Here is a 23,581-nt window from a genome sequence, read left to right as displayed (position 1 = left end):
AATGATTAGTGAAACTTTAAAAGTGAACAGATTCTTCATTTCTGCATGACATGCAAATAAAATACTAATCACAGCAGCTGATCCTATTTCAATAAACAACAGTACTCCAATATACAATTCAATATTATAACTTACAGAAATCTGAACGATCATTTGAAAATAGTCACAGTAGGTCTATGGACACACTATCTGATTTTTGTACATGTTTTGAAAGAAATAAAATGAAAATTTGAGAATCACTCAGTTTATTTAATTTACAATAACCATCACTTAATTGCTTACAGCTACGAACGGTTGGTTAGATGTAGTATAATTCATCTTATTTATAGTATGACCAATGTCAAAGTAATGCATTTTCTATTGCGTTATCATAATTAATCACTATAACTCTTATGCTAATGATTCGTTGTGTATGTTGCAGAGTACTGCCAAGTATTTGATGACTCATCATCTGCTGCTGCATTATTGTATGCACATAAACTTTAAAATGCAATACAGTAGAGCATCATTTATCCGAAAGCCGGTTAACCGAAAGCTTTCCGGTCGGACCGCGTCGTGCCGAATCAAACGTTTTTGATACTAGATTAACTTCTAAAGTATAATTTTTTTTATTTTTATATTTTTCAATATATTTATTTTGTTTGTACGAAATAAAGAAATAACTTTTAACGAAACAATAGCCTCGATTATTATTATAAAAATTTTCGTTAGGCTTAAAATCGACAAAAATTCAACACGAAGCAACATGCAACAGAAAAAAATTTCAACATTGGATAGGTTAATATATTTTTTCGTACATAATCGGTTATCCGAACAATCCCAGTCCCCAACTGATTTGGATAAATGACGCTCTACTGTATATCTGAAACTATTCAATGTTTCGAAAAAACATTCTTTATTTTTTTCATTCTCTTAATAATGATACCTAAATCATTTTTTTATGACCAATTTGCTAAGAAGTTAGAGAGCATTACACTGTAATTACCAAGTATGCCCATAGACATTCATGCCAAAAATGCTAATGTTTTATATATCATACAGAAGTAGATCCGACTTAATATTCTATTGTTTCAATGTCCAAATAAAAACCAACAATTATTAATGACACTTACACCAACATCTCTATATAATTCAACAAATATTCAAAGTATAATTCTATATCTACATCATAAAATAACAACCTTTTTCTGTTCCAACATAAATTTAATTATTTTAAAATGTTTTCAACTGCTTTTAGCAGTCTTTGTCAGTTAATCATACAATGAAAAGAACGAAGAATTCTAATTTATGAAATATAAAAACAAACATCTATAGCAGTTGTGCGCTTTAACGGTAACGCACTTGCGCGTTATACCAAACGTACAATACATAAAATGATAAAAATAAACACATATGCAAATTTAAAATAAATATTAAGATAAATTAAATGAAACGATAATGCTGTCCATAGTGATGTTCTGTTAATTTAAGTTATTAAAAAAGGATTTCCAGGCTGATGCCGAACTGTCCGCATCTCTATGGTTGATGCAGTGCGTAGTTAAATGAGCTCTATGTATTTCCATTTTTTCAATGTGCTTAACCGCTTGTCTTGATCTTGTGGCCCCAATGATAGAGGCTTTATCTCAGAATACTGATACCCCTTGTTGCTTTGCAAAAGCCACCAGTACTGTAGAATCAACACTCATGTTCACAGAATGTTTATGTTCATTTATTCTTTGTTTTAAGCTCCTCATCGTAGCGCCGACATATACCAGGTTGGAATTAACATAAGCTGATTAGGAGCAAACAAAAGGAACTCGCAGATGCAGAAATCAACCTCTACACAACGCACCTACGGTTCACAAAAGTGTGTGATCCTTCTCAACTTTACGAACAGCTGGGTAAAATACACAGTATAGCTTCCTACACTACCCAGGTGCTACAAAAGAAATTGAGCAAGAAGCTCCAGTGGTTAGTACACTCATCATACAAGTGGAGCAAAGTGGAGGTAAATATTCCGTATTACAACTACACAGATGAAAACGTGCCTGACGCAGTGCATAAAATCCTACAACGAGAACCAAAGTATATTCCCCCTGCCAACACCAATCTTTCCCAGTTGATCCCGGCCACGTTAGCAGCACTCAAGTCCTGCCAGACAGCCACTACATATCCACAAATGGAACTGTCCATAATCACAAAACTTGCTATGGCAAAACAAGCATCTGGCAAGCCTAATGTCATTGTGGATTACCGAACAGTAGGACGCTTCCTTACCAGAGCCAGCTTGAGACTTTTAGTCTCCGACAAGGACAGAAAGTTTACGCTGTGCAGAGAAAACTATTTTCTTCTCAGGGCCAATGAATTTCTAACGCAATCGCAATCCTCGGTGTTGAGTGAAGACCCTACACCAACGATCTTAAGGAAGGCAAGAAGAATAATTGCCCTACCAGGTGTTTCAGCAACCCTAATTGAATCCCTTGATTCCCCCTCCAACGTTGCATGTCCCAGACTGTTCTTCCAACCAAAAATGCATAAGGAAAACTGGCCATTACGTCCGCTTGTGAACAAAAGATCTCATCCCACTTATTATTTAGAAAAAGCGCTGGCTAAATTCTTTCATGCACTTTTTCCGGATTCTCCATATGTTACTCCTTCTTCGGTAGTTGCTAAATCCACCATCAAGGCCAGCATTGGTGACCTACAGCCTAACACCTACACATTCTACAAACTGTATGTGATATCCTTATATCCTTCAGTGCCCACCTTCAAGGCTGTAATGCTAGCTAACTCTCTGCTTCTAAAAAAGGGCTTCAACATCCAACAAGTTCTCAATATACAAGAAGCGCTCACCTTTGTAATGGAGACTAATTACTTCCGTTTTAATCAGAAAATCTATTTACAAAAACAAGGGGTCCCTATGGGTTCCACTTTATCTGCTATCCTAGAGGAATTCGTCATGAGAGAGATTGAGCAGAGAACGTTCAATTCCCCGCTTGCTATACACTACCCGCGGCTCTATTTACGTTATGTTGACGACATTCTGATAGTGTGGGAAGACACGGACAAGACTTTCCTCATTTTTATGCAGCAACTCTCAAGAGTTGCTGCATAAAAATGTGGAAACTTTATGTGGGAGAAAAAAAATGACACTGCAATAACGTTCTTAGATTTACACATACGTAAAGCTCCTGAATAGTCACCATTCTCGGTGCATCACAAATCTAATTTAGCACCACATATTATCCCAGCAGAGGCTTTCCAGCCCTCACGATATGTCAATGCCGCCATTGCTGCCCTCATCAGAAGGACATTCTTAATATCATCTTCACAAGTGCTGATAGACAACACCTGTTTGGTGGTATGCACTGCAGGTTTTCCACATGGCAAGTTTATGTATGTGCTCAGTATGGTAAAAAAATCTCTGTTCCCAAGTGCTACACTATACAGCAAGAGGGAATTATCTGTGGCCCAAACATCATTGCCATACCTTGGACCCTTTTCCATCCAAATCTGCCACATTTTCAAGCAGAACAACCTTGTCCTATCACTATCCCCACTTCCAAATCCACGCAAACTCATTTGCAATGATAGAGACAAGTTTTTCATTCTCGAAAAGTTGGGCGTCTATGCCATTCCAATGGAGAATCGTACCACGGGAGAAAACACGCAGTATATCGGGGCTACTACCAGAATGCTTGCCAGCCAGCTTGTGGAGCACCAGGATGATGTTATGAGGAGAAGACACACTACAGAGCTATCAAGAAAGGTGCTAGAGCAGAGTTACAACCTGCTGTGGTCTCAGTCAGTTATGCTCAGAAACTGTAATAATCGGAAAATCGTTTTCATATGGGAGACTCAACTAACCACCACTTTGGAGGCATGCAACTCTCCCACACTCGACCTACCCAGTGTACGGGTCATGCTGTACAAGCGATTAAACAACGATAAACATCCTACAGCAAATGTGTAGCATGAGCCTAGATCCACGCATGCACCGCTTCACCTATCACGGAGTTTTGCCATTCGTTCAAGTTTGAACACTTTTGAACATTTGATGCATGTTCCTAACGATTTGGAAAGAAGTTTTTAATTCAAACTGTTAAGCATTCTGTTTTTGTTGGATAATTTCTGCTTGATTTCTCACTAAGTTTCGTTTTTGCCTTATGACAACGTCCATAAGTGCATCAAAAGTGCTTGCAATAAAAGAACACACTAAGTATAACGCTAATCCCAGTGTTTTTCTTCAGCTTAGAATACAATACTTGGCGTGGGAATCACCCTATTGATCATCAAGAGATAGAATTCATCATTCTTATATTTTGTAAATTAGAATTCTTCGTTCTTTTCATTGTACGATTAACTGACGAAGACTGCTAAAAGCAGTTGAAAACGTTTTTAAATAGTTAAATTTATGCTGGAACAGAAAAAGGTTATTTTACTTTATAGAATCAATTCCAGTAAGTGTTGATTATTTATACCTACACCTATAAAAATTGTTGAATAAAGTGAAACAAAAACTATCATTACTTCATTAAAATTATGTAATAGATTACAAATTACTACAACAAAATGTGTCAAAATTGATAGGTTTAGAGCATTTCTTATATAAATTATTAATACACAAACTATTATTAGTAGGGATTATTTCAACAAAATTACTAACTTGAGTGACATATTCTATGGTGATAGGAAGAAAATACACTTTATCGGCAAGATCGGGAGATGTTTGCACAGTAGCAATGTTTGGATTAATCAGCACGCTTTTTATTTTTTCTTCCTTTAAAGCTTTAATGGCCTATAAGAGAAGATTCAAGAAAATTTGTAAAATTGAAGAAAATATCCAAACATTCCAAATTTATTCTGTATATTCAGAATTAATACAAACTTGTGAACCAGAATAATCAAATTCTCCAGCCTGACCAATGGATAAACCTCCAGAACCAAGAATAAGAACTTTATTTACACGTTTCAAAACCGGTTTCAAGTTAATGGACTCCGGTATTCTCGGTTGCATGTAATAATCAATTAAATCTTTTAAGCATAATCTAAAATATTAATTCACTTTTTAATATATCATCAATAATTTACAAAATTAAATTTTAATAATGTACTTAAAGGCATACTTTGTAGTTTCCTTCAAATGATTTTCAACAGATTTGAAGAATACATCAAATAAAACTTCTAAATCTTCTGGTCCAGCCTTATGTTCAGGATGGAACTGAACGCTTACATTAAAGAAATCATTTTATAATAAAATTTGCACAAGTAAGTTTTAAAAATAGGCTACTTACCTGAAATATGGTAAAGAGTCATGAACAATTCCTTCGTTTGTATGATCATTTGCATTCTGAAATAACATAGACCATCCTAAGGGTAGAGACTCGGTACTAACTGCAAAGCCATGATTTTGTGATGTAATGCAGCATCTTTTTGTTCTTAAATGAACAGCAGGTTGATTATGACCACGATTACCATACCTACAATATTATAATCACGAGGGAACTTCTTAAATATAAATTATTTATTAAAATATAATAAAAAATTAAATCAATAATAGTCTAAGCTGGAACTTCACTGGTGAAGCTTGCTGAAAAGACTTAGTTGCTACAAAAGCATTCAGGGTGTGTTTAGTTTAAAAAATTAAAAATGATGATAAAAATAGAGTTTATTTTCTAATTTTATCCAACAAAATGTAAAATGTTAAATATTTAATCCATTATAGCAACTTTTAGTTTTCAAAAAAACATAAGTAAAACCCAGGTAAGCCAGCATACAATGCAGGTTTTACTGTATATCTAAGCTTGGCAAGTCACAACTATTTTGGAAAACTTGGTCAATTTTTTGTTGCACATAGTCAAACCAATCAGTGATATGATTGAAATCACGTTAGATCGTGTTATTACCGCATTCGAGCAAAACAAATACTCTCACATGTGCTCAGAAGGACTTGCAAATCTTGTCAATATGTTTTTTGACCGTGACAAAATGTTTATGATAGTCATGTCAAGTAAACCCACTTCTAGGTAAACAAGAACAAAAAAGTATTTGCTTATTCATTTTTTTGATGGTTTTGCCAGATTTAAGTAAAGCACATTTGTATTCTCTGTTAATTTTTTCTCCATTGGGAAGATTTCTTATCCTATAGGTGGAGTCAGGGCCGGATTCACCAATCCAGGAGCCCTGGGCACAAATTCGGTGGGGGCCCCCCTTTAAGAGTAGGCAAATTTGATGATTTAGAAAATTTACACAAAATACTGTACTTTCAACTAGATTTCAACTAGGAAGTTGTAAATTTCATTTAAAAATACGGTTATTGTAAACATACATATATTTTATTGTGTAAAACTATTTTAATTTAATTCAAAAATACCTATGTAAAATTTTTCGATGTTTCATAGGTTTTTTCCTGGGTTTGAGCTTTGTGAGATGTAGTATTAATGAGGGCCACAGGCAAAGAAAAATTTAATTTTTCTTTGTCTGTGGTCCTCATGATTAGGCCACACTAGGCTGTCGCAGTAATAAAAAAAAAATTATGTTTAAACATAGTTTTGTGGGGGCCCTGGACACCGGCCCCAAATGTCCTTATGTAAATCCAGCCCTGGGTGGAGTGGGTATCATGACAATGACTTTGAATATTACGTGATCGATCACTCTATTTGCCGCCCCCTGGACGTGCCGCCCGCGTGCGGAGCACACCTTGCATGCCAGCTTATAGCAGGTCTGCCTCCAACATCAAATACTATTAAAACCCATCCTAGTGACCCTCTGGGCAGATCTTCCTGATCTAAGGCCAAATGAGTAAGAAAAATCATTTCTTACCCACCGGATTCCCACACTGTTATATAGGAGGTATATCGATGACATCATTAATTTTTGAAAGACTGTTTCAGATCTGACTGCTTTTGTCAATATTAATAATAATAATCCCTACAGATTGATCCTGGAAGTAGAACAATCTAGCCCCTTGGAGGTTCACTTCTTGGATGAAAATATTAGAGTAAAAGGATCTGGTATCCACATATCAGTTTATCGTAAACCAGGATCCATGTTATTACACATACCCGTGGGGTCATGTGATTTTTTTTTGTACCAGATTGTAGCATACAAGGCATTAATCAGAAGAGCCTTTACATATTCTTCCAATCCCCAGGCTCTTGATGCCAAATTAGCATTTATAGAGCACATAGCTGCAGCACACGATTATTGCAAAGTTACACATGGGCTGATAGAATGTTATCTGTGAATGCACTCAGGACACACTCCCATAGTTGACATGCAGAGCGATAACCAATCCAACAATGTATCACCTTTAACCCGTACTTAAGATGTGCCAAAATTGCCAGGAAATGCTGGGTGTGTCTCGTTTACAGGAGGTACCCGACTATTTTTAACATGCTATGTAATGGGAAAGACTCTACAAACCCGAACAGACTCCCTGGCATATATAGTGTCCCTGCAAGGGACAACAGATACAATAGAGACCTTAGGGTGAAATAAGTGCTCCATAGGGATCAGATTACAAGAACATCAGGCTGATAAACATCATGCGAGAACCACCCTTGGTACGTATGCAACAGATCTGGACATTGTAGCGGACTTTAAATTAACCAGGTCAAAGTCATCCTCCCTGCAGCCCCCATAGAACATCTCAGACGGTTGGAGGCTGTGCACATTTTTAAATCCAGTTTTACATCTACATGCATAAATAATAAAGAGGAAATGGTTTTGTCAATGGCCTGGCAGGAATCAATTGACAGCACAGATTAGCCGTTCATTGAGTCCCGGGTGGGCAACTCTCTACGCGGGAACAATGTGGTTTTAATGATTTTTCAAACTTCTATTCAAACTCTTGTTTGAATTTTATTCCAAAATGAAGATTCATCGAGGAATCATTAGAAAACCCGATGAAGGACTCAGAAGGAGTTCGAAAACATTCATATTTGTTTGTTTTTGTCATCTACACATCGTAATTGGTTCAGAATAATTATGCGATTATCCACCTTTCATAATACCATGTAAAAGATACTGATTGTTGAAATGAAACCAAAGTAGCCTGTCAAAAAGATATTAGACTGCAATTGTAAAGCACTAGTTCAATCCCCTTAATATATAGCTATGATTCACTCATAATCTCATTATGAGTTTACAACTTCAATGCATTTGAGAAAAATTGCAAAGCCATTAGTTCACAATTATAGTATATGAAAATTTAAATTAAATAATATATAAAAATCACTTACTTCATTTTATATGTTTTTGCTCCAATAGCAAGAGCTAACAATTGATGTCCTAAACAAATTCCAAAAACAGGTTTTGGCTTAGAAAAATTTAGCACCTCAGCAATGTTGGAGATAGTCTGCTTGCAAAACACTGGATCTCCTGGACCATTACTTAAAAATAACCCATCAAATTCTATATAAAAATAAATATAAAAATTAAATATATATAATTGCAGTCAGATTGCCTTAAAATGAACAATGACAAGTTTGCAGTTGCCTTGAAAAAGACTATTGATAATGTTAATTTTCATGTGATAAAGTAAAAAAAAATTTTACCAGAATTCATTAAACTGAACTGTAAATTACCTTCACAACCCCAAGAAATTATTCCAAAAATAGGAGCTTTTTACACTTTTTGATGTAAACAATAAAAAGTGGTACTGTGATACATATTCCATTTTAAGTTGAATAGATTTTCTTCTCCTAGTAAGCAAAGATGGGTTTGACTTCTGATTGTAAGCAAATTCAAACATCTGATTTTAGCAGACCATTCTACTGTACTCAGAAAATAGGGGGTTAACCCCTCTGATATACCACTCCACACTTCAGAAGTGAATACTATCTCCTCCTCATTTTCTTTGATTTGAAAATCATTTAGAATACAGAGTTTGTCCAATAAGTATCGAACTGATTTTTTCCTGCCAATGGGAAGGGTGGAAAGCAGTCTCTATGAGTGGGATCGGTGGTAGGGATGTCATGTAAGCTACGAGACCGACTCAGTTGTCTCTTAGTCTTTGGAGTGTGTAGACTGCACTCAAAGTGAAAGTGTGTTTACACTCAAACCTGTTTTTGTGCGGTCTTTTTTTGTGCGATTTTTTTTGTGTGATTTGTTTTGTGAGATTTTTTTGTGCAATATATGAATTTAAATCAAATTGTTATACCACACAAAAAAAATTGCACAAAACAAATCACACAAATAAAAAATCGCACAAAAACAGGTTTGAGTGTAGTGTTCGTGTCGAGAGTCAAGATGCAGCAAACCATTGAGCAATGCTTTGCCATCAAATTTTCTATTAAATTGAACAAATCCATTACAGAGACTTTTGATATGATCTGTGAGGTTTATAAGAATGAAGTCATGTCCAGAATGCGTGTTTATGAGTAGCATAAAAAATTCAAAGATAGCTGGGCAGACGTTGAAGACGAACAATGTGCTGGATTTCTGACAGCAACCTGAACTGATGAAACTGTGGCTAAAAGGTGAGAACCTTTGAACTCTGATTGCCAGTTAAGTATTCATTTGACAGAAGTGCTCAAACGTTTGAGGATTAAGTCCATCACATCCAAAGGGAGATTGCCAATACCTGGATGCTCCATCACAACAATGCGCCCATTCACACATTGCTATTTGTGAGGGAGGCACTGGCCAAATACAACAGTCTGCCCCAACCATCCTACAGTCTAGATGTTGCGCCCTCAACTTCTATTTTTGTTCCTTGGATCAAAAATGAACCTGAAAGGACATCATTTTGGGATGATTGAGGTGGTCCAAGCAGCTTCAAAGGGATACCTGAACAACCTTGCAGTTGCTGACTTTGAGGGGGCATATGAAAAATGGAAAAAATGCTGACAGTGATGTATTGATATAGGAGGGTCATATTTTGAAGATTATTAATTCACTGTACATATATCTTCAATATATTTTTTATGACTTCAGTCCTGATACTTATTGGACAAACACTGTATTAATTTGTTTTTGTAAATAAATTTTATTTTATTTAACTTTATTTAGTAAATTAATTCAATATATCATAATTTAGAGATTTTGATTGCCTATTAAGTCTTAACTCCCAAAATTATACAACCTCGACATTAATCCCAAATAAACTAACACTTCTCCCACACCGGGTTGTATAAACAAAAAAATTTAAATACCTTCTAAAACCGATAACCGGTGTGAACTATTTTCGAAATGGCGAACGTTTTCGCTGCCCCTCCTGGGCTCTTCCTCAGGCCAATTCTGGATTTGATAATCAAACAGCATAAATAAATGGAACGTGTTCCGTAATTTAAACGATCGAGTACGTTGGGCAACCGCGTGCCGTTCCAAATATTTAAATTTCCTCTTATTCCGTTTGGGAAAACGATGTGCGCCTCCTATGATAAATACGCGTGACGTCAACCGATTTACGACCTTTCTTCCAATAAAAACTGCCAAGCAGTGGAGAGATTCCTTTCTTCTTTGAAATTAATACATGTTGTTGTGCGATCGGCTTTATAAAGAACATCTGAGAACTCTGGAGGAGATTGAAATTTATAAAGCCGATCACACAACAACATGTATTAATTTCAAAGAAGAAAGGAATCTCTCCACTGCTTGGCAGTTTTTATTGGAAGAAAGGTCGTAAATCGGTTGACGTCACGCGTATTTATCATAGGAGGCGCACATCGTTTTCCCAAACGGAATAAGAGGAAATTTAAATATTTGGAACGGCACGCGGTTGCCCAACGTACTCGATCGTTTAAATTACAGAACACGTTCCATTTATTTATGCTGTTCGATTATCAAATCCAGATTTGGCCTGAAGAAGAGCCCAGGAGGGGCAGCGAAAACGTTCGCCATTTCGAAAATAGTTCGCACCGGTTCATCGGTTTTAGAAGGTATTTAAATTTTTTTGTTTATTAATCCCAAAAATCATTAATACAAATTTTTGATAACGCAAACTCACTACTGTTCCTTTAGTGATTCATATTAATGCAAGTTGATTATATAATTAAATATATTACTGCTTTTAAACTTTTGGTACATCTATACTTGTAATAAATGGCTGGGTGGTAAGGACAGGACCTACATATCTGAATCAAATTAATTATAAAAATTTTTGATGTTAAGTCTCAAACTTGAATCCAATTCTATCACAGTGGTAGGTTGACATCTCTACTACTGACAAAAGATAAAGAAAATCGATATTTATCACTTAACACGTGCGCACACGCACGCACACACACACACGTGTGTACTACAAGTGCATATACAAAATATCTCCAAAAAGTTTCCAGAATTGGTTTATTACTCAAAAGTAGGGGTACAATTGATAAATCAAACAACATGTCCTTCAAAGTATTGTTCTTTTGGCAATCACACACCACACTGGAATAGCTGCTGAAAACACTCTTGGAAGCCATCTCACGACAGCATCTGCAACACAAATACAAATCTGGACCGCACACCAGGATGAATATAAAATTAGACTCACTTGAACTTTTAACCGGTGTGTATTATGATTAAATCTGGTAAATCAAACGTTTTCTTAACCCTTTCTTCTTCAGGCATCTTTTAATTGTAAAGTAGCCAGATCTTCTAAAATGAATACGAATATATAATTTGAAAATATTTGAATGGAGCAATGGAAATTTCATATGTCAAGCTCCACTGTGTATGAGTTCTTGTGATATGTTTAAATATGTTCAAACATAACGATGGTTGTTGTAAAACAACTTTAATATCAAGTTGGGACTCAAAATAAATGTGCACATAGATGAGTTTAAATAACGAGAACTTATGTGCATGTGTTCCCATGTTTCCGTAAATAAGACTGAACGTTAACTATTGGTATCAAGTATAGCCTGCCATGTGATAGACACATCTTGTCCCTAAAATTAATGCACATGATGTGCTGCAAGCTTTAAAAATCTCAATTGCCTCTAACCATTTGAGGTGTTCCAGGTGTGGGGTGGTGAGGATGATTTGTGCTCCTGTGAAGTCTGCCACAATGTCAGAGTCCGTTGCATATGGTGGTACTCTTATTATGATGTATATCTGATTTATGCTCCCATATTCTGATCCCCATTGAACGTTTAGTGAAGCTGATGTACACCATTTCACTATCACATCAGTTGTCTGTGATAGGACACTATAAATGCTTAGTAGTCTGTTGAGGTTGAAGGGGTCTTTTCCATTACATATTTATTTAAAGATTAGAGGTGCCGTCTGTGTTTACATAGACATCTGCCCTAGGAAGTTGGAAAGAAGGGTTTTAGAAAAGAGGGTAGAGGGAAGAAGTAAACTGAGATAGAAAAGTGAGAAAGAAGCATGGGATCATAGAGCATCTGCTTTGAAATTAATGAACATACTTTGTTACATACTATTTACAATTTTTTACAATGCTGTGCATAACAATTTTATCCTGGTAACCTACCCTACGATGGGTAGCTGTAGTTAACCGTAATACTGATTTTAACAAGATTTATAGGTCATGGCCAGCTTGGCCAGATTTGATCCCAGCTATATTACATTCTTTGACATTGCTGTTACATGCTGTACTGTTTCTTGTTGGTCATTTTCTGAGTTTACAATCTTTTGGCGATTTACCTGCTGTCTTCTTGCAGCTCTGTACCTTCATTTTTGTTAGTTGGGTTGCCTATCTGTAAAAGTTTTGTTTTATAAGTTTTCATTGCCATTCATCTCGTTCGGCTTTCCAGGATTTTGAGAATTTTGGCGGTCAGTTGACACTTGTTGTCAGGCATTTCCCCATGAAGTTCAGTCTGTTTGTACTTCTCACAGTGGAATAGGTAGTGGGTGGTGTCTCCCACCATTTCTCCGTCGCAGTTGCAGGTGTTGGTTTCAGATTTCTTGTAACGATATAAGTACTCTGTTATGTAGTAGATTGAAAATGGTGGGGCATCTCCTGTAGGCAATACTGATCTGACGTCTCTTTGCAATAGTGGTGTACAATGATTTCAAATGGGGGTTAAATGAATGTGCCACAAGCTTTAAAAATTTGTGGCACATCCATGTGAATTAACTTTAAGAATAAGATGTATCTATCAATGGCATGGCAGACTACACTTGATACCAATAGTTAACGTCCAATCTTACTTATGGAAACATGGGAACACATGTGCATAAGTTCTCATTATTCAAACTCATCTACATACACATTTATTTTGAGTTCCAACTTGATATTAAAGCCATTTTACAACAACTATCGTTATGTTCAAACATATTTAAACATATCACAAGAATGCATGCGCAGTGAAGCTTGACATATGAAATTTCCATCGCTCCATTCAAATACAGTAGAGCGTCGTTTATCCGAATCAATTGGAGACTGGGCTTGTTCGGATAACCAATTATGTACAAAAAAATATATTAACCTATCCCATGTTGAAATTTTTCTCCGTTGCGTGTCACTCCGTGTTGAATTTTTCCGTTGCGTGTTGCTTTGCGTTGAATTTTCGTCGATTTTAAGCATAACGAAAATTTTTATAATAATAATCGAGGCTATTGTATCGTTAAAAATTATTTCTTTATTTTGTACAAACAAAATAAATATATTGAAAAATATAAAAACAAAAAAATTATACTTTAGAAGTTAATCTAGTACCAAAAATGTTCGATTCGGCACGACACAGTCCAACTGGAAAGCTTTCGGTTAACCAGCCTTCAGATAAACGACACTACTGTATTTTCAAATTTTATATTCGTATTTGTTTTAGAAGATCTGGCTAGTTTACAATTAAAAGATGCCTGAATAAGAATCTAGAAGGGGTTAAGAAAACATTCGATTTACAAGCCAATTCATTAGCTCCACTAATTTTATGCAACACAAATGTCACACTCTGCACAACCTCATTCGCATTCTTAAATTGGTGTCCCTTGATGGCATCTTTCAACCAGGGAAAGAGGCATAAATTGCATGAAGTCTGCTATGAGCATTCGTGGCATCATGTGTTGGCAAACACAGTGCATGTTCAATTGACCATGTAAGATGGAATGACAACTTCCAACTGAAATTCCTGCTGTCTTGGCAATCTGCTCAATTGACTGCTGTTGTCTGAACTCACGACCTTGTGTACAACTGACACTTTCTCCTCAGACGCTGACGGACAACCATTTCGCAAATCACCAGCAATACACTCTTATCCTTCATGAAAGCATTTTTGCCAGTCAAACTCGAGAATGCTTCGTGGCAGATTTAACATAGGCGTCCTGAAGCATTTTCAAGGTCTTATAGGGTTTTTTCTCCAATAACACAAAATTTGATACTTGCATATTGTTCTTCCATAGACATTTTCACCAGACTCTGTTTCCCGACATCTCACTAATAGAACCTTCAGTGAATGGTAACTATTGTCTTCTTTGCAGGAAGTACGGATTTGTTTGATCACATTTCTCTATTCTTGACATATTTAGCTAAGACACGCATTACAGTTTCCTTTTTCATTGCCTTTAATTGACTCAACCATCATAATTCCAGGAACTTTTTGAAGCTACCTTGGATATATTGGTATGTGTCAATGGTGTACAATACGCATAGTAAAGTCCTTATACACTGACATGTGTGAGCAATAGTATACATAAATTCTCTATTAGTCACACATGTAATGAATACATAGTAATAAATGCAGCATAAAGACATAAAAAAGTGAGATATACATACACATGTTATAAATAAACACAGAAGAAATGAATGAGAACATTTTAATAAACATTATGCACCTTTCTGTGCATAACATGCAAGTTAGCATTTCTCACTTTCTATTCATGCATATGGGGCAACGTTGTGGAGTTGGAGTCATCAGAGTCGGACATTTTTGGGCAGAGTTGGAGTCGGTAAAATGTGAAGTATGAAAAATACCTTTTAATTAATTAGTATCTCAAGAAATTTCATAGAAACAGACACTTCAATACATTTAAATATCTAAATGATATTAACCAGTAAAGAAAACATACACAATATATCAATACCAGCAAAATTGAAATTAAGAAATACTAATGCTTTCATCTGTTTATAACAGACATCATCAGGCACAAAACACAGAACAAAATAGCTACATTAAAATCGAATGCATTTTACGAATGATTTACAAGTTCAAATTAAAATCGTCTCTGGAACAAAGTATGTGTGTAGTTTAAAATTATTTATGAAATATGAATCTAAATGTTTTAAAATTATATTTCAAACAAAATATACATACATAGTTTTAAAATATTTTTGAATAATTTACTAAATGCAGTTAAATTATTTTCCATAAAAATTACATACTTAGTTTAAAATAAATTTTGTAATCATTTACAAAAAAAGTTAAATAAATTAATGTAGTCATTTTGTTCTGTGTTTTGTGCTTGATGATGTCTGTTATAAATGGATGAAAACATTAGTATATATTTCTTAATTTCAATTTCGCTGGTATTATTATATTGTGTATGTTTGTTCTACCCTAGTATTGAAAAATTATTAACCCGTAAAGGCTGTTTTATAGCAAAGTGTTGTGTGTATCTCATGCGACATGCCCTATACTTTCAGAATATAGATTTTATTAATTTAAGACCCATCAGTGGCCAAGTGGTAAAACCACTGAACACTTACAGTCAGTCACGAGTTCGTGCCTAGAAAGTAAATGCTTATGATATTGTTTTGAATCATCAAACTTATATCTTTACCAAGAAAAAATTAGACTTTCATTTTGAGTGCTATTAGTTTTACTTGATGCATTATTCTTTTACATTACAAATGTTTTAGTTTGGATATCAATTGATTTTTTTGACTAACAAGGGAACTGTCGGAGTGTCATCTAATAGATTTTAATAAAATTTAGTTAATAATTATGTTAAAACTATACAAACTCTATGACAAATTTGTAGTATTCACTAAAAGTGTTAATCAGAGTTATTAGCAATCAAATGTCGTACTATTTTATAGTGGTTTAACACAAATATGCAAATTTTTAGAAGCGAAAGGGTCGCGGAGGAAGACGGCGATATTACATTTAGAATAAATTCTGGAATTTTCGAAAATGGGAGAAGAATTAATAAAATTTAGTTTAATTACGTTAAAAGTATACAAACTCTATATCAAATTTGTAATGTTTACCAAAAGTGTTAACACAAATATGCAAATTTTTAGTAGTGAAACGGTCGCGGAGGAAGACGGCACTATTACATTTATGAATGAATTCTAGTTTTCGAAAATGGGAGCATTAAATGTAAATATTCAAAATATTATAGCAGAATTTAAACGTTTATGTGATAATGTTTGGCCTACAGAAAATATTTGTAGGCCTAATATTTCAGACGTTGATAAACAGGTAGCCAAACTGCTTTTTAATGCATTTAGCGATATTTTTAGTAGTTATGTAAGTAGAGATGACGAAGAGTTTTGTCAGATGGAAAATAATAATTTGATTATAGATAAGCCTATTTCAGATAATAAAATAACACGTCTGCTTCTAGAGAAAGAAATTGATAACGCAGACACTGACTGTGAATCGGGATATTCAGATGATGAAAAATTCGATAAGAATATAATCTCAACAAAACGAAAAGAAGAAATTCTTAATTCGCATAAGAAACACCCAAAATGGAAATTACACACATTACAGCTGAAAGGAGCTAAAGAATTAAAACGTTTTAGTGATTTATATAAATGGGAAAAACAATTTAAATCTCAAAAGCATAGAATTGAAACGTTAAAAATCATTAAAGAACATACTAAACAAATGTTTGACGAAGCTCGAGGCAGCTATAAAATTGTTAAAGGAAATCAATTAAAAATATGGGCATTACAGAAATTTCTTCAACTGAATAGTTCAATTAAATTTACAGCTAGTGATTCTTGGGTTGCAAAATTTAAAAAAGAATATAGATTAGTATCTCGAAAGATTACAAAACTTGTAAATAAAACAGAAATAGTGAATGAAAAGGATATTTTAGTAAAAGCTGCGCAATTTCAAACAACAGTAAAAAATATTTTGCCATCTTATTCGCGTTACTTCATATTCAATACGAATCAGTGTGGTTTTTCATACGAAATGATTTCACCAAGAACACTTTCATATAAAGGAAAAAAAAACATTATTGGATTTGCACATTCTCCAAGTAATAAAGTTACGCATTCCTACACTGTTCAATATTTAGTTAATGCTAACGGACAAGTTGTAGGTAATGTATTTATTTGCTTACAAGAGGCTCGTGGAACCTTTGGACCTAGAGTTCAAGCGTCGCTGTTCGATGCCCCAAACGTAACTGTTACAGCTAGCTCATCTGGCAAATTATCTACAGCAATTATTACAAACTATGTAAAAGACGTATTATCTCCAAATATAACAGAAAACTCTTTATTAATAATTGACTCGTGGAGTGGACAAACAAATATTAATATTTATAATACAGTATTTCAAACATCTACAAATCAAAATTCATGCGAAATATTAATTATTCCACCAAAGTGTACGTCTATATGCCAACCTTTAGATGTCGGATTTCGTAGACAATTAAAACTTTTAGCTAAAGAAATTTTAAATGCTATACAATTATTCTGTAATGATTCTTCGATGAAATTGTTTTGGACAACTAGAAATGGCATTATAAAATTACATTCGATTCTTCATCATCAATTATCTGCGCCAATATTTAATAATTTGATTAAACATGCACGGTTCGCTTCTGGACTCGTAAATGAAAAGTGTCAATTCTTAAATGTAAAACAAGTTTGTTTTTCTTTTTTAAACACCGACAGTTTAAATTGTGTCGAGAGTAATTGCGAAAATCTTCGATTTGTTAAATGTGCACGATGCCAACAGATTCTTTGTTTATTTTGCTTTGTTGAAAAATATCATGTAAATAGTTGCCCATCTAATAATTTGTGAATATAATAACTTTTAAATATATCTATTAAAATGTATTTATTTATTACGTTTCGATTGTTTTTTTTATATTTATTCTATCAATACTTTTATATTAAATGTCATTGTTAAACTAGTATATATATCTAATCTTTTATAATATTTATTTTAGTTTCCTTATTGAGTTTCCTATTTGAGTTATTCCTTCTTCTACTCTGTAAATGTAATACAGTGATACCTCTGTTTTCGTAGTGTTTAATACTAAAAAAAATTAAAAAATTAATATAAAATGAGTATAAAAAACTAATACAATGGTCTCCGAAACAGAATCGTCATCTAACTGTTTTTGATTGATCGAAATTAATAATAACTGTTCGGCCTCTTCAATTGTTTGCGGTCTCCGTTTCATTAGCACATTTACACCTTTTGCTACATTAGCCTCCGTTTTGCTTCCTTTTTCGCCACAACGAAACTTATCGTGGATGCCGACTTCCCGTACAGTACATGCGACCGATTTCAGCAATCTTAATGCCGGTCACGTATTTTTTAATGATTTCCTTCAACTCGATCGTGTTCCTGGCCTTGTTTGAAAGGCTATTGGCTCTGGAAACTTTCTTTGGTCCCACGATGGAACTAAAAAGAATGGAAGCAATGGAATTGTTTGGCTAGACGCGCGGAGTAATGCTCATACAGCAAGAAACACCGCCACGATGACTTGTGAGCAGAAAAATGCGTGGGTCGCTCTTTGTTTTCGCAAAATTAGCAACGAGATCATGTGGCACGCCGACGAAATCCGGGGCAAATTTTTTGCAAAAAATGACGAAAACCAAAGTCACAGTAATACCTCGGTTTTCGTTATCTTCCTCCGCGACCCTTTCACTACTAAAAATTTTCATATTTGTGTTAAACTACTATAAAATAGTACAATATTTGATTGCTATTAATCCTGATCAACACTTTTAGTAAACATTACAAATTTAATATAGAGTTTTCATACTTTTAACGTAATTAAACTGCATTTTTTTATGCAGCTAAAGTGTAGCGAAATGACGTCACGAGCAGCATTGGCCGTTTAGAAACGGGTTTCAGAGGATTAGCTGTAAAGCGCTTCTCGAGCGCTGCATAAAAAAACGCGCCCTTAGTAACAAACCAATTTATTATATCATTCATCAAATTGTTATTTTTTGCATTTTATTGTATTTAATTTTTTTCTTGAAAATAATTAAATATAAATCAATTTCTCATAGTTAACTAATAAAAGTAGATTTCTTTTGGCTATTAAGATGTTTCTTTATGTACTGGAAAGATTTTCCAAGGTAAATTCGTTATATCTATTTTTGATTCTCACCATCAATTTTAGTATGACTTTTTATAGATAAATTTTACATAAAAATATTCAAATACTCAGTGGTATCTTTCTTATAAAAGGAATCATTGTGTGGCATTTTTAAAAAAGGATAAGGTTAAAGTTGAAGTCACACATTGCAAATTTGTCAGAGTTACACTTTTTGTTGATTCAAGAAAAAAATTCACATAAAAAGGCATTAAAAAACATTTTATGAAATGTTTTAATATTCTGCGAGCACTTTCAACATATTTATAAACGTCATCTTCAGGCAGAACTGGAATAAAATAGCTTTTCGAACAGATTTTTCAAAACTTGGAACAAAAACGGCCTTAGCTGCTTAGAGCATAACAAGTTTAAAAATAAAGTATTAGAATTTAAAATATGTGTAACATCATCACGCATGCACCTTACTGTGCAGAGAAGGCAGGGGTATATAAACGGAGCTAATGCAGGTGTTTTTAACTGTTTGTATAGACTGATCCCAGGCAACTCAAGGGTGGGAGAGTTACAAGGAGATAGCAGTGTGGTGAAGAGGGCCTCCCAAATGTACACCAAATTCTGTTCCTCGCAGCACCCGAGCATCCCGACACAGTCCCAAAGTGGAATGTGGTGATGCTGTACAACCATTTTGGATAGTTCGGTGCCACAACTGCCCCCTGCGACAGAACGTTGGTTCTCTGATTTGTGGCTGAATAGCATCCTGGCAGTTGCCCCTACATAGTGAGTATGTGCCCCAGACATTGGTAAATTTTGGAATTGTAATTCATCTGACAAAGATCCACTTTGTGATAGAAAAAATTAGTCTACTGATATTAAATTTTCAACTGGTATAAAAAGATTCTGTATAATTAATTAGGTGTTTACAGATTTCATAAAACTAGATATTCAATCCAGACAAAAATTCAAATGCAGTCATACCAAAATGCTTGACAATAAATGTGTCAAAAATACAAACAAATTATGTTTAAGAGAGTAGTTTCTTAATTATAAATATTTTAATGAAAATTATTCATAACATCGAAGCAGAGTTTGACAAAGCCGAGGCCGTCATCACCACACCCCACTTAGAGCATCTAAAATGGATGGAAGCCATATCCATTTACAAAGCTAGCCACATGACCACCTGCATCAACTGGAAGGAGGAACTTAATCTATCAATAACCTGGCAGGCCCTTATGGACAACGAGCTTTTAATTACCACCATCAACGCAAAAATGCACATGCACATAGCAATGAATTTTGTCAACAGGCATTCGATTTGTTTTTTAAATAATTATGTTCTATTTTAAAATGTTCCATCAGATTTTACCTGAAGAAGACCTATTCAAAAGTTCAAAAACGTTTATGATAGACTGCTTTTTTCACGAAACACACGGGTAACAGGTTCCAGATATAGTGTTGATTTCACTCCCCCGGTGTCAAGGTGATGTTGAACTTCTTATTGAAAATTATTTATAGTAATTTACTTGTACAATATTTTTTTCTTTTTGTGACTCTTTCTGCCCTCTGAGTACTAAGACTAAGAGGGCCTTTTTTGGGCCCATCTTGAGTTTGGATAGGCTCACAATGGGGCAGTCAGGTAGTGAGGGATGGAGTTCAACATATCCATATCCAAGAAACAAAAAATTTCTGGGTTTTCAACATCTAATATTTAATCCTGATTTCCCAAGCAGTAGGCTGACACTTTAATTGCCTCAGACATCTGGCCAGGAGTGATTTACAATTATTGATCATTACATAATATCTTATTAAAAATATCTTACCATCAGGATTCAATGAATGATTCCAAGGTACAACTTCCACTCTTGCTCCTCGTTTCAGTAAACATCTAAGTTGATTATATTTTAAACCAATATCAACTACTGTTATACGTGGATGTCCATTTGGATTATATATTTTCTTTTCCTGAAATTAATGCAAAATAAGAATGAAAATGTTTGATCTAGTCTTTCCTTATAAAAAAACATTACTACATTGAGTAATTCTATGTAACGTTTTCCAATTTGATAATTTTATATTTTGTTAAAACAATTTAAATCTGCGATCATTGTACGGTAGCAGCAATTTTTCACACCTTGTTTTTGATAGGCATTTTTCACTAAATTGAATTACTTAGCTCTGTTTCCATCATATCATCACACTGTGCACTACCCATCTATGTAAAAATTTTGATCAAAAAATATTTTTTGCTTATCACAGATACTAAAAACTACCTTTTGCATGCAATCATGAACAATTCTCCCTTATTGTCATGCAATCACATATGCAATGTGACAATTTTCCACACTGTGACCTGATATCATTTTCAACGATGTCAGGTCACAGTGTGGAAAACTGATGTCGGGTCAGATCATACCGCATTCACTTTAAATGATGTCGTGGAAATTCTCACGACTGCTACGAGTGGTTGGCATAACATCGTGGATGTTTATTAGTTACGCATAACAATATGTGTGGTCTGTAAGATGCTATGATCTTGAATACTTGCCTCTGTAAGATAGCCTGTGGAATATGACCATAATTTAAATGTTTTTGCAGGTATATTTAATGATTGAAAAATTCAGAAAAATTTATAAAAAATTTTCTGGTCCTTCTGAGAAACACAGCCCTACTGTTATTAGTCCATGCTATTGCAAATTTTAAAGGGCTTCCTATGGAAACTCAGTCAAGGATGAACATTGTTTTGTAAACAAAACAACATATGACAATGAAACTTGGTACTTGCAGAAAAGACACATTACTGGATTTTTCAAAACTCAAATTTCAGGAATGGCAAATAAGTGCAGCATAATTATGCATGAAAAATCACTGCCTTATGCATGCAATCTGTAAAAAATACAACAACAAGTTGTGGAACTTTCCCAGATAAAATATTTACAATTGCATATAGTGTCATCTGTTACAATATTTTATTAAAAAACTCTATTATTAATTATTATAAAATGGCAAAAAGGGGTAAAGACAAGTTTTATAAAAAGATTGCTAATATTAATAAGTAAAATCTTCATTAAGTTCAACCATTTGAGATTTAATACATGATCTCCTTTATCTCCCCATGCCCTTGACCTTTAACCAATAAAATTTAATAACACCAATCTCCCTAATACACAAACCTCCCAGCAAAATTTCAGATATTTCCAAAAATTGCAGGAGTTATTAAGTTTCAAAGTGAGTGAGCAAAATAGTGCTCCATACACAAACACACATATATATAGAAAATTCCTTGTTTTTTTTTTTTTTTGCATTTCTTGACATTTCAAGATCCTTAGTCCAAAAATGAAAAAATCTTAGGGGGGGTTATTTTTTATTCAAGCAATCCATTAAAGCGAGATTCTACTGTATATATAACAACCAAAAAACTAAAAAAAACCTGTTAAAGTAAAAAATAGTAAAAAACATGGCCGATGGTATTTACATAAATATAAGAAATATATAAAATTTTCACAAAGTCCTTTGCTTCTGTTTCGCTTTCTGTCATTTCACACCAGCGACAGTCCATAAAAATTCACAAGTTCGGAGGTGACCTTTCTTTTGCGGGCTACTGTCTCCATGATAAAATGCAAACGTCTCTGTACTTATGAACTTTTATGGACTGTTGCTGGTGTGAAATGATGAAAAGAAAAACAGAAGCAAAGGATTTCATCTTTGTGAAAATGCTGTATTTTTATATTCATAAAAAAAAACTCGATGTGATTGCAGCTTAAGAAACAGCCTTAGATTTGATCTGTATTATAAGTATGTTCATGTTATATTAAGCTTATATATATTTTTTGTGACTGATAAAAAATGATAATCAAATTGAAAAGAAGTCTGTCTGTCATTATCTGAAAAGAGGACAATAATCTGGAATTGTCCTATAATAATTTAATGTTTTATTTTGTGAAACCGTGTCCTTTTCATATTCTTGACTTGTTAAACACCTATTTTATAGTGTATTTTGAAGACACGTGGCAAGTTTTCATCAGTTATCTTTATTTAGTTGATACGGTACATCTTTTTTGTACACATTTAGGGCTGTTTTTGCCCCTCCTCAGCCAACTATAAAATCAGAAGACTAAAAAGAACCCTAAAGAAACTTAAAGTAAAAAACAAGACGGGATCGTCGCAAAATACCGAAGAACAGATAGAACATAACCAACAATATGAGGAAAACAAATATTTTATATTTGTTTTCCTCATATTATTGGACTAATTAAAAAATTAATGTACTTTCTTACCACACCAGGCTGTATAAATACAATACTCACAACCGATAACCAATAACCAGTGTGAAATATCCAAAAACGGCAAACGTTTTTGATGCCCCTCCTGGGCTCTTCATCAGGCTTAATTTGTTTCTTCCATTGGAACCGGATTCTTTAATTCAAAGGTTTTTAAAATTTGGAATGTGCCCTGCTTCCGAAAT

The 23,581-nt window shown here is 34.2% G+C and overlaps 1 protein-coding gene across 1 annotated transcript in view; it reads right to left on the bottom strand.

Annotated features, from left to right (window-relative positions):
• The window catches only part of r (carbamoyl-phosphate synthetase 2, aspartate transcarbamylase, and dihydroorotase rudimentary), a 186,212-nt gene that overhangs the window by 112,677 nt on the left and 49,954 nt on the right, over nucleotides 1-23,581 (bottom strand). Inside the window, exons 6-11 of the mRNA XM_067269235.1 lie at nucleotides 20,940-21,081; nucleotides 8,223-8,394; nucleotides 5,274-5,459; nucleotides 5,106-5,207; nucleotides 4,868-5,027; nucleotides 4,646-4,777 (exon numbers count right to left, since the gene is read on the bottom strand). Of these exons, the coding sequence (XP_067125336.1) occupies nucleotides 4,646-4,777; nucleotides 4,868-5,027; nucleotides 5,106-5,207; nucleotides 5,274-5,459; nucleotides 8,223-8,394; nucleotides 20,940-21,081 (894 nt within the window). The remainder of the gene's footprint in view (nucleotides 1-4,645; nucleotides 4,778-4,867; nucleotides 5,028-5,105; nucleotides 5,208-5,273; nucleotides 5,460-8,222; nucleotides 8,395-20,939; nucleotides 21,082-23,581) is intronic.

Source organism: Centruroides vittatus, unplaced genomic scaffold, assembly GCF_030686945.1.
Source record: "Centruroides vittatus isolate TY-2023 unplaced genomic scaffold, ASM3068694v2 contig_349, whole genome shotgun sequence".
Lineage (NCBI taxonomy): Eukaryota > Metazoa > Arthropoda > Arachnida > Scorpiones > Buthidae > Centruroides > Centruroides vittatus.
The sequence above is the reverse complement of the archived record's forward strand: the minus strand, read 5'-3'. Positions and strand labels throughout refer to the sequence as shown.